Source organism: Choloepus didactylus, chromosome 1, assembly GCF_015220235.1.
Source record: "Choloepus didactylus isolate mChoDid1 chromosome 1, mChoDid1.pri, whole genome shotgun sequence".
NCBI lineage: Eukaryota > Metazoa > Chordata > Mammalia > Pilosa > Megalonychidae > Choloepus > Choloepus didactylus.
This window is the reverse complement of record NC_051307.1, coordinates 16,807,922-16,819,937: the sequence shown is the minus strand read 5'-3', so window position 1 is coordinate 16,819,937 and position 12,016 is coordinate 16,807,922. Positions and strand designations below refer to the sequence as shown.

Here is a 12,016-nt window from a genome sequence, read left to right as displayed (position 1 = left end):
AACATAAGCCACTCTGTCAGCTCCCAGCATCTGCCTTATCACAAGTATGGGCCACACTTTATGTGAATTGCAAATGCCTTTCAAAGTATAGTCTATTCAGCTACAACACGAGTTTCTGTTAAACAAATTTGCCCATGTGTATTTAGTAATGTAGAATTATGTGAATCAATGGAAAGTCATATTGGTTCAAATTTTTTTTAAACATTGGTTCAAAGTATTGTTTTCCCAGACAACACATAAGATTTCACATTAAAATGTAACATTAAAATGTACATTAAAATGTAGCTGAATACAAAGTACCTAAACAAAGTGGAATGTAACATATCAATAGACAACATCCCTTGATTCCACATTTTTCCTCCTTGGTGCTGTATAATCATGGGTTCTGCGTAAAAGTCCATGTTGGATGGTGCTCCTGAAACTTTATGATTCTTTAATTTTTGCCCTTGTCTCCCTAATTCAGGGGCCTCAAATCTTCCTTCTACCTATGTCCATCAAGTCATATTTGCCTTTTTAAAAAATGGTAAAGTCCTATGTTTTCTGTGGTATTTATTTATCATTAAAATTAAGATGTCTTTTTAATTATGTAAGTATTTGTTTTAGTAGAGCTGTTATGTTTAATCTAGTTCTCTGGTTGAGAAGTTGCAACATATTATCAATTACATAAATTGAGTAGTCTGCCCTAACCCTATTTTTCTTATACTCCCTATTATTCTGAAGAACTCTCTGTTTTTCAGGAACACATCCCTTTCCATGGCATAAGCTAACACTGATTCCAAGAGAAACAGAAGAAGAAAAAAACAGAAGGAAGATACTATTTTCTTCTAAATCAGTGGTTCTCAAGTGGGGGCAATTTTATCCATTACAGGACATTTGGCATGGTCTGGAGACATTTTTGTTGTCACAACTTAGGGGAAGGGAATTGCTAGCAGCAGCTAGTGGGTAGAGGCCAGGGATGCTGCTAAACATCCTACAAAGCCCCAAACATCCCCCAGGACAAGGAAGGATCAGGCCCAAAATGTCAACATTGCCACTAATGAGAAACTCTGCTCTAAATAGTCCTTGGGATTTACCACACTAATGATTAGCAGATTTTTAACACAAAAGGAGCAACACAGTTGTATCAGGAGTTGAGAACAGAGAAAGAGATCTATGGATAAGAAACAAGGAGCATCAACAAATCCAAGTACATACACATGCCAAACATTTATGGTCTACCCAAATAGTTGTTTTTATCATTTTTCAACTTGGGTTTAGAATCATCCTTAGAAGCTTTAGAAGTTCTTTCCAGAGCACTAGGGGGCTGAGACCGGGTTTTACTCAATTATCAACTTGGTACAATTTTACTACTAACATGAAACACCAAATCTGAGAACCCCACACTCCCTGAATGTGGTCCATGGACCTTCATCTTCACTTGCAAATAATGTTCAGTTATGTTCAGTATCCCCTTCAGTTGTCCATGGAGACACTTCAGAAACCGATTCCAAATGAAATCATTTTTTAAAAGAAATATCAATTATTCTGTCTCGTCTGAATGAATCTTTGGCAAAATCTCTGCCCTGAAGTTCCCAAGTGCTCTGCTTTTTATTTCTCAATATCCAAGGGTTGTTAAGAAAAAGTCAGCAGCAAGTCCTCCTTTAGAGTGACAAGGACAAGCCTACAGAATGCCAATATATAATGGGAGCCCGTCAGGACTAAGAAGCGAAGAACTCGGGGGCTCTGTGTTCTGGGCCTGGATCCTGACAGATTGTGTCACTCAGATCTGGGTCACCAAGTAACTGAAGTGCCTTCCTGTAACGTGCTCTGAGCTGGGCCCTGGAACACCCACGCTCTGGCTTCCCGTGTCATTCATTCTCTCTGAGAATGACAGAAACAAAACAACCCCCTCTGCTGCATCCCAAGTAAAATACTGCCTGATTATTTGCACTCTAAACAACTAACACTGCTGTTCCCAAATTCAGTGTGGCTAAGAATCACCCAGAAAGCTTGTTTAAACCACAAATTCAGCCCCCCATCCCCCACCCTCGCCAAACTTCTCATCCAGCAGGTATGGGGGTCTGTGCCAGTTTGAATGTATTATGTCCCCCAAAATGCCATTATCTTTGATGTAATCTTGTGTGGGCGATGTATCAATGATGATTAGATTGTAATTCTTTGAGTGTTTCCATGGAGATGTGCCCCACCCAACTGTGGGTGATGACTCTAACTGGATAATTTCCATGAAGGTGTGGCCCTGCCCATTCAGCATGGGTGTTGATTAGTTTACTGGAGCACTATATAAGCTCAGACAGAAGGAGTGAGCTTGCCACAGCCAAGAGGGACACTTTGAAGAAAGCACAGGAGCTGCAGATGAGAGACAGTTTGAAGACGGCCGTTGAAAGCAGACTCTTGCTCCGGAGAAGCTAAGAGAGGACAAATGCCCCAAGAGCAACTGACAGTGACATTCTGAAGAGGAGCTGCAGCCTAGAGAGGAACGTCCTGGGAGAAAGCCATTTTGAAACCAGAACTTTGGAGCAGACGCCAGCCACGTGCCTTCCCAGCTAACAGAGGTTTTCTGGACGCCATTGGCCATCCTCCAGTGAAGGTACCTGATTGTTGAAGACTTACCTTGGACACTTTATGGCCTTAAGACTGTAACTCTGTAACCAAATAAATCCCCTTTATGAAAGCCAGTTTCTGGTGTCCTGCATTCCAGCAGCATTAGCAAACTAGAACAGAGTCCAACCTGGCAATCTCCTTCTTCAACAAGTATCTCTGCTGACTGAGACACTGGTTGTCTTTGATTCAGGCTTTTAAAAATTCAGCACTCCCATTGCTTTGCTTTATTTTGTTTGGAACTGTTTTTTTGTTTGATAAATAAAGTAATTTTAAAGTAAAAAACAACACCACCAAAAAGAAACAAACAAACAAAAAAAACCTCAGCACTCACTAATAAAGTAAATGATTAAGACAGGGAGCAGGGGCTGCAGTCCCAGTAGTGGGCTCCAGTGGGGAGGAGCAGAAGGTAGAACAGGAAGGGGCTTTTCCCCCCATCTCATCCCACCCCACAAATGCAGGGCAGCTGGCATGAACCGGAACCTCACAACCTGTAGCGCTTCCAAATTAAGCAGGTTACGAATGAGAAAAAACACTAGCAATTATCCAAAATGCCCCGCAGCATGAACATCTGTATTTCACCACAAGCAGGGACGCTACATCTGATAAGATATAGAATTTATTATTATTATCATTACTATTACAAGAATAATCAAAATATTTCCCCAAGTCATAATAAAAAGAGGAAAAAAAGCATGCATGTATACACATACATTAATAGAATTTTCTCCAACTTAGAGTTCTCATTCCATATCTGTGTTAAAATTTTAGTATATTCTCTATATGTACTGTAAGATAGTTATTTTATTTGGCATAGAAAATAAAATTGAAAGTTTAATATCCATATTTCATGGGGTTTTCCACAGAAAGTATTATGATTGTCAGTGTCCCGTCTTGTGTTCAAACTTGAAAACCACCAATTCAGACTTTCAGGTTGAGAAAAAGACATGAGAAAGAATCTGACTGTACCTGAGGAATTCCTGGAAGGAGATCAACAAGAAGTAACAATTCAGCAAGGCCCAAACCCAGACATGAAGAGGAAGACAGCATCCTACCCTAAAAAGGCATCCCTCTCAGACACACAGACCACATGGGTTCTCTGTGGACAGCTGGTTGCTCTACTATGTTCATTCTTGCTTTCTTCTGCAGTGATAGGACACTGTGCTCAGCTGGACCCAAGGGCACCCAGGATTAAAGCAGCCATCCCCGCCCCCTTGCAGCTAGGTACAGTTGGTTTCTGGTCAATGGGATGTAAGCAGAGTGATAAAACACAATTCCCAGGTTAGGTTCTCAGGAAAAAAGAGATACACGTGTCACTTCCCCACTTTTCCACTGGAACACAGACCTGGTGGCAAGCTCTCTCAACCACAAGACTAAGAAGATGCCCTGGGAGGAAGTGAGCAACAAGACAGAAAGAGCTTGGGCCCCTGGACAAATTCATAGGAAAGAGTGACCACACCAACCTTAGATGGTCTACTTCTTACCAGCAGGGAGGGAAATTATTCTGTCTTACTTAAGGCACTGTTGTGGTGGGTCTGCGATGTGCAGCAAAACCTGTATTCTAGCTAACATGCTTTCTTCCTGATTGGCCAAGCTGACAGCACTGGTGGTGGGCCTACCCAAACCCAGCTCATGGGGGTCGGGCTGGCCACCACCGCAGAGGCATTGTGTTCGCCTCACCAAGTGTGGCTCCAGGATCCTCCATGCCTCTAGGGTTGGATGTTCCCACGCCAACCACAGTTGGTGAGATCCAGATCAAATGGCCTAGTTTATGCACTACACTAAGACAGTCCAGGCTATTGCCTCCTGTGCCCCTCCTTCCTTCCTGTTAACCTACCTAACCTCGCCTGCCATCTACTAACCCTGCTTTAAATCTAGCATGTGACAAAAATTGTAAGCATGCTTGAGAAGCTCACGAATGCATTATAATCTCTATACTACCAAGACATGTGCAAGAATATATATGTATAGTTCATAAATGCATGTTAAATAGCAATGATATTAAAACAGCATGGTTAATCTGCTTATAATTGTGCCTAAGTTAAGTCCCCCTGAGTACCTCTTTGTTGCTCAGACGCAGCCCTCTCTCTCTCTAGCTAAGTCAACTTGGCGGGTAAACTCACTGCCCTCCCCTCTAAGTGGGATCTGATTCCCAGGGGTGTAAATCTCTCTGGCAACATAGGATATGACTCCCAAGGGTGAATCTGGACCTGACATCATGAGAATGAGAACACCTTCTTGACCAAAAGGGGGATGTGAAATGAAACAAAATAAAGTTTCATTGGCTGAGAGATTCTCAATGGAACTGAGAGGTCATTCTGATGGACATTCTTACACACTATATAGATAACCCTTTTTAGGTTTTAATGTATTGGAATAGCTAGAAGTAAATACCTGAAACTATCAAATCGCAACCCAGTAGCCTTGACTCTTGAAGATGATTGTATAACAATGTAGCTTACAAGGGGTGACAATGTGATTGTGAAAGCCTTGTGGATCACCCTCCCTTTATCCAGTGTATGGATGGATGAGTAGAAAAATGGGGACAAAACCTAAATGAAAAATAGGGTGGGATGGGGGGAACGATTTGGGTGTTCTTTTTTACTTTTACTTTTTATTCTTATTTTTACTTTTTCTGGTGTAAGGAAAATGTTCAAAAAATAGATTGGAAAAAGGTAAAGAGGCAGCCAACTCAATGGGAAAAAATTTTTGGAAATCATGTATCTGACAAAAGACTGATATCTTGCATATACAAAGAAATCCTACAACTCAATGACAATAGTACAGACAGCCCAATTATAAAATGGGCAAAAGATATGAAAAGACAGTTCTCTGAAGAGGAAATACAAATGGCCAAGAAACACATGAAAAAATGTTCAGCTTCACTAGCTATTAGAGAGATGCAAATTAAGACCACAATGAGATACCATCTAACACCGGTTAGAATGGCTGCCATTAAACAAACAGGAAACTACAAATGCTGGAGGGGATGTGGAGAAATTGGAACTCTTATTCATTGTTGGTGGGACTGTATAATGGTTCAGCCACTCTGGAAGTCAGTCTGGCAGTTCCTTAGAAAACTAGATATAGAGCTACCATTCGATCCAGCGATTGCACTCCTCGGTATATACCCGGAAGATCGGAAAGCAGTGACACGAACAGATATCTGCACGCCAATGTTCATAGCAGCATTATTCACAATTGCCAAGAGATGGAAACAACCCAAATGTCCTTCAACAGATGAGTGGATAAATAAAATGTGGTATATACACACGATGGAATACTACGCGGCAGTAAGAAGGAACGATCTGGTGAAACATATGACAACATGGATGAACCTTGAGGACATAATGCTGAGCGAAATAAGCCAGGCACAAAAAGAGAAATATTATATGCTACCACTAATGTGAACTTTGAAAAATGTAAAACAAATGGTTTATAATGTAGAATGTAGGGGAACTAGCAGTAGAGAGCAATTAAGGAAGGGGGAACAATAATCCAGGAAGAACAGATAAGCTATTTAACGTTCTGGGGATGCCCAGAAATGACTATGGTCTGTTAATTTCTGATGGTTGTAGTAGGAACAAGTTCACTGAAATGTTGCTATATTATGTAACTTTCTTGGGGTAAAGTAGGAACATGTTGGAAGTTAAGCAGTTATCTTAGGTTAGTTGTCTTTTTCTTACTCCCTTGCTATGGTCTCTTTGAAATGCTCTTTTATTGTATGTTTTTTTTCTTTTTAACTTTTTTTTTCATACAGGTTATTTGAAAAAATAAGGGAAATTTAAAAAAAAAAAAATAAAAAAGACAAACAAGGTAAAAAAAAAAAAAAAAAGATGTAGTGCCCCCTTGAGGAGCCTGTGGAGAATGCAGGGGTATTCGCCTACCCCACCTCCATGGTTGCTAACATGACCACAGACATAGGGGACTGGTGGTTTGATGGGTTGAGCCCTCTACCATAAGTTTTACCCTTGGGAAGACGGTTGCTGCAAAGGAGAGGCTAGGCCTCCCTGTATTTGTGCCTAAGAGTCTCCTCCTGAATGCCTCTTTGTTGCTCAGATGTGGCCCTCTCTCTCTGGCTAAGCCAACTTGAAAGGTGAAATCACTGCCCTCCCCCCTACGTGGGATCAGACACCCAGGGAAGTGAATCTCCCTGGCAACGTGGAATATGACTCCCAGGGAGGAATGTAGACCTGGCACCGTGGGACGGAGAACATCTTCTTGACCAAAAGGGGGATGTGAAAGGAAATGAAATAAGCTTCAGTGGCAGAGAGATTCCAAAAGGAGCCGAGAGGTCACTCTGGTGGGCACTCTTATGCACACTTTAGACAACCCTTTTTAGGTTCTAAAGAATTGGGGTAGCTGGTGGTGGATACCTGAAACTATCAAACTACAACCCAGAACCCATGAATCTCGAAGACAGTTGTATAAAAATGTAGCTTATGAGGGGTGACAATGGGATTGGGAAAGCCATAAGGACCAAACACCACTTTGTCTAGTTTATGGATGGATGTGTAGAAAAGTAGGGGAAGGAAACAAACAGACAAAAGTACCCAGTGTTCTTTTTTACTTCAATTGCTCTTTTTCACTCTAATTATTATTCTTGTTATTTTTGTGTGTGTGCTAATGAAGGTGTCAGGGATTGATTTAGGTGATGAATGTACAACTATGTAATGGTACTGTAAACAATCGAAAGTACAATTTGTTTTGTATGACTGCGTGGTATGTGAATATATCTCAATAAAATGATGATAAAAAAAAAAAAAAAAAAACAATGGTAAAGAATAATATTAGAAACATGAAAGTAAATGTGAAAAGGAACAGCTAAAATAGTTGAAAGTAGTTGCCTCTGAGGAAGGAGTTGGGTGGCGGAGAGAAAAGAGGCACGACTGCTGCTTTTCATTATCAGTTCACAGCATCATTTGACTTTAAAACTTTAATACATGAAAACTTGGATAAAAAGAGAAATTTAATTTTAAAGTGTTCATGTGGATGTTACCCAAAGGCACCTTTTGTACCACCCTTCATCTCAGCAAAATGAGCAAACCAAAATCTGCCTACAGACCACAGTTCCAGTACCAGCTTTGCAAAGGACTGGCTGTGTGAGCCTGACAAGTTGCTCTTCTCATCTATAAATGGGGAGTATCCTAGTATCTCCATCACAGAGTTACTGAGAAGATTAAATGAGATGAGGCATGGGCCTGGCACACAGAAGATCCAATAAAGGGTATGTGCTGCTATACTTGTTTCAATTTCATGTCCATTAATTCCTAAGTGATCAACCAACCAACTTCTCTGAGCCCCATCTTTAAAACCGAAACAAAATACTTCGAGCCTCTGAGGAGATAAAGGAGAAAATAGGTGTCAAGTGCCTGGCAACAACTCTCCCTAAACCTCAGATTTCTCACCTGTGAAATGGGAAAAATCCTTTGGGTTTTATGGTAATGCAACCAGATGACATTGGTAAAATCTCTAGCACAGTTATCAAGGACACGTTTATTTATCTGAAAAAAAGCCTGCTATACGTATGGCTAGCAACTTTTTACAAAATACATGCTGACTGTAGAAAACTTGGAAAACCTAGAAAAGTATGAAAATAAAAATTGCCATCAGCTGCAATATTTCCTGCTGGTATTTTTTCCCATGTATTTCATAGGTTTATTATATTGCTCAGTATAGGTTAGAACATGCTGCAGGAAGGTCTATTTTTACTCATTCCTAGATCACAAGCATCTGGATGACTCTCAGGGCTACTGTACATTCAAATGGTAGCTCAGAGCCGCTGGCCCCTTGGACACAAGCGCCCACAGCTCCCGAGGAAAGCGAGGAACGCGCAGGGGAAAGCCGCCAGCCATTTAACACCGCCAACCGGAAGTGACATAGGTTACCTCCCTCACATTTGATTGGCTGAAGCAGGTCACATGACCACACCTTGTCTCCAAAGCTTGAGGAAGTGAGTTCCTCCACCGGCGTGGAAGTAGAGGGGCTATGTGTGAATACGCATTTAGAAAATCGAGATCAGATTGTGTATACTGTTTTGCACGTTGCTTTTGTCTCTCACCACTGCATCATGAAATAGTCTTTGAGAGCATGCGTTAAGTAAAAAAATTGCAGACTTAATAAAAGATGTTGTTATATGGTGATTCTAAAAAAAAAAAAAAAAAAAAAAAAAAAAAAAATAGATTGGGGTGATGAATGCAAAACTATATGATGGTACTATGAACAGCTGACTGTAAATGATGGATGATTGTATGATATGTGAATATATCTCAATAAAACTGGATTTTTAAAAAAAGAGGAAAAAATAGCATGGTTATTAATGAAAAGAAAATAGTGATTTATACATGTATGTCTATATCTGTAGACACACAAATATACAAAGTTTGACTGTAAAACAGTAACTGCCTTTTTCACGAACATATGATTGTTTAGTCATTCGAAAAAACATTAGGTGGAAACCTACAAAATTAGCCATAGTCTAACATTCTTCAACCCTTAAAAACTTGAACCATTTCTTTAAAAAAAAAAAAAAAAAATGGGGGGGGGGGCATTTATCCTCCAAAACTGCCATCAGAGCCAGAAAAGAGCCATTAGACACTTCTTTCGCCTGAATGTGAAAAGGGTGAAGAACACAGACCACCTTTTGAACTGCGCACGGAGGCTGGCGCGTCACGCGTCAGGCGCTCAGGTGGGCTCCCGCCGCCCCTTACCTTTCAGGGACACCCAGTAGTGCTTCCACTTCCTGCGGGTGGCCGACTCCACCTTTTTGTTCTTCTTGTGCACCAGGAAGTTCTTGACGGCCAGGGCGCCGGCCTTGCGCACCGTGCCCTGCGCGGCGGTGAGCAGGATGTCCGACTGGCCGGGGGAGCTCAGCGTGCCGCTGCTCCGCTCGTCGCTGTGCGCCGAGCCCGCCTCCTCCAGGCTTTCGCTGTTGGTGGTGCTCATCTCCAGCTCCCGCCGGAAGTTCTCGTAGACCCCCTGGCGGGCGGCGTCCCCGGTGGAGCTGCTGCCGCTGTCGCTGCCCACGAAGGCCCGGCCGGCAGGGGGCGAGTAGCTGGAGGTGGTGGCATTGGAGCGCCGCGAGAGGAGGTCCGTGTCGGTGGTGGCCCCTTCGATCCCACTGTCTGCAAACTCGCTGCCCTCGCCTGCGTTAACATCCTGGGAGCCGAAAGATGGTGGTGGGGGGGAAGAAGAAGACATGCATCACAACCCAGAAGTAACCCAGGGGCTCCTGGAAGTCCAGCCAGGGAGCTTTGGGGCAGCGGGGGACCCACTAGGCATCTCGGCTCCCAGCCTTACCTACACCACTTGCTCCTTAACCCTTGGACCCACAGAGACCGCAGGAAATGCTAACCTATCCCAACATGAATGCAAACAATCTGGGGATTTCGAGAAATATAAAAGGAATAAGGAACATTTCAAAAAGCTCATTATTTATCTGACTTAGATAATTCACTAATTGGCAAATCGGCTACTGAGACTCTACCACCACCGGGCTGAGAGCACTGGGCACCTCGTGCCCTCACCCTCACCAGCCAGTCTGGGAGTTCTGGGGAAGGCTGCAGGCTGATGAGCTCGTTGTTCTGGAGGCAGAGGAGGTGGGCGTTTACAATGGATAACAAAGTCTTTACAGCTGAGACTTTAAAAAATAAAATAAAACAAAGGGCTTCCTTAGGATTCTATTGTGTAATGCGGTATCTTTTTAGATATCTACTACCATGCTGCACCCACTCACCCAGCAAGTGCTCATCTCCCAGGAGCAGGCACAGCCCTCCGAGCCCTAATCAGCTTAGCCTCCTGAAAACAAGCGGCCTCTCCTGCTCCATTGTGCTAAGTCAGTCTGTGGGGCCCAGCAGAGCCGGTGGCTCTCCAATTACCTGGCCCTTTCAAAGCCAGGATGCTAGGAGCCGGCAGCCAGGTACTCGCTGCCCCAGGGCTGAGTGACAGCTTGGTGTATCTGCCAAGAGGCTGGGGTATCAATTCCCCCAGTTTAAAAACATTTGGGACTTCCAAAGCACTGCCTCTGCTCCTGCAATGGAACATTTCTGGGACAAGACAGGTCTGCTCTTAAATCAGAATCTTCATTCCGAAGTTCTAAAGTGCTGTGGGCATTTCCATAAACAATAATCAAATAACGGTAGTAATCAAGGGAGGGAAAGACAGTGATATTGGACTCAACAGCTCAACAATCTCCTGGATGAGAAATGAGACTTCTTTTTCGCAAAGGAAGAGAACGGGAACAGGAGTCTGACATGGAAGACACTGTGAAGTTATAAATGGTTTGGGAGGTTAACCACTTTTTTTTGAGCCTTTTTTTTCATAAATAGCTAATTATGCTTTAAAAATTTTTAAAGTAACAGGGAATTCTCAATTACCATAAAAATGAATGCTTTGGGCTCATAACTCTACTGAGAGGCAATGGGGCAGAACGAACCAAGTCACAAATACTGCCCTAAATGAGACCCAGGCAGGTGCTGCGTCTATCTCCATGCATCTAAGTTAGGGAGTTGGTGAGTTCTGAGTTAGGGCCCTCAAAGTTCACCTTCCTCATAAATAAAAACTAAGGGAGCATCTAAAAGAGGCATACAGCCAGACAGGAAAAAAAGAAAGAGGGCAGGGGGAGACAGCAGCAGGAGGTGGTGGAGCATGCTTCTCTGGATCAAGGACATTTCAAATGGGTTTCAATACCTGACAGTTAGAGGAATTGAGGGGAACAGAGAACCTGTAACTGCCACTTAGCTGCAGAGCCCTGTAACTGTTGTCCCATTGCTTTGTTATCTGCTCTCCTGCTTTATTAACCACCACAGACAGTCACGAAATACACAGATCCAGTCGGTAAAAATCCTCTACGCAAACAAGAAAACACTGTTATCAACCCACATTTCTCCCTGGAGGGGACATTTAACATATGCTTCCCTTTTGAAATAAGACAAAAATTGGATAAGAAAATTCAACCGTCATTGATGATTCAACATAGAGTGGTAGGAGATGAGTTTGTGAATTTTCCAAACTTTTGGATTCGTTTTCATTTGTTTCAAGTCCTTTTCTGACAGAAGGTAGGAAGTGAAGGAATTACTTGACTGTAATTACTTTCCTCTAAATTGCAAAGAGGTGAAATACACGGACTACTCTGCAAGCCAAGGAAAGATAAACACCACAAGTCACATCAGTAATTCACAAGAGCAAGATTTAAGTACAAAAAAGGTGAGAAACAATCTTGGACTTCCAGTAATTCCCAGAGCTCTCAAACAAGAAGAAATTCTGCAAAGCCATCTCCTTGATTAATAGATGAAGACACCGGGGCACGGAAGGGCACAAGTCTGGCCGGTGACAGAGATGAGGTTGGAATCCATATTTCCAAGTACACTGTCCACTCTCATATGGCTGCCCCATGGCTCAGCTGCAGGTGGCACCTGAC

General features: G+C 42.7%; 1 protein-coding gene across 3 annotated transcripts in view; it reads right to left on the bottom strand.

The window, feature by feature from the left end:
* The window catches only part of TIAM1 (TIAM Rac1 associated GEF 1), a 204,945-nt gene that overhangs the window by 104,198 nt on the left and 88,731 nt on the right, over positions 1 to 12,016 (bottom strand). For all 3 annotated transcript variants that reach the window (XM_037832689.1, XM_037832706.1, XM_037832697.1), the window contains one exon: positions 9,309 to 9,756. In XM_037832689.1, the coding sequence (XP_037688617.1) occupies positions 9,309 to 9,756 (448 nt within the window). The remainder of the gene's footprint in view (positions 1 to 9,308; positions 9,757 to 12,016) is intronic.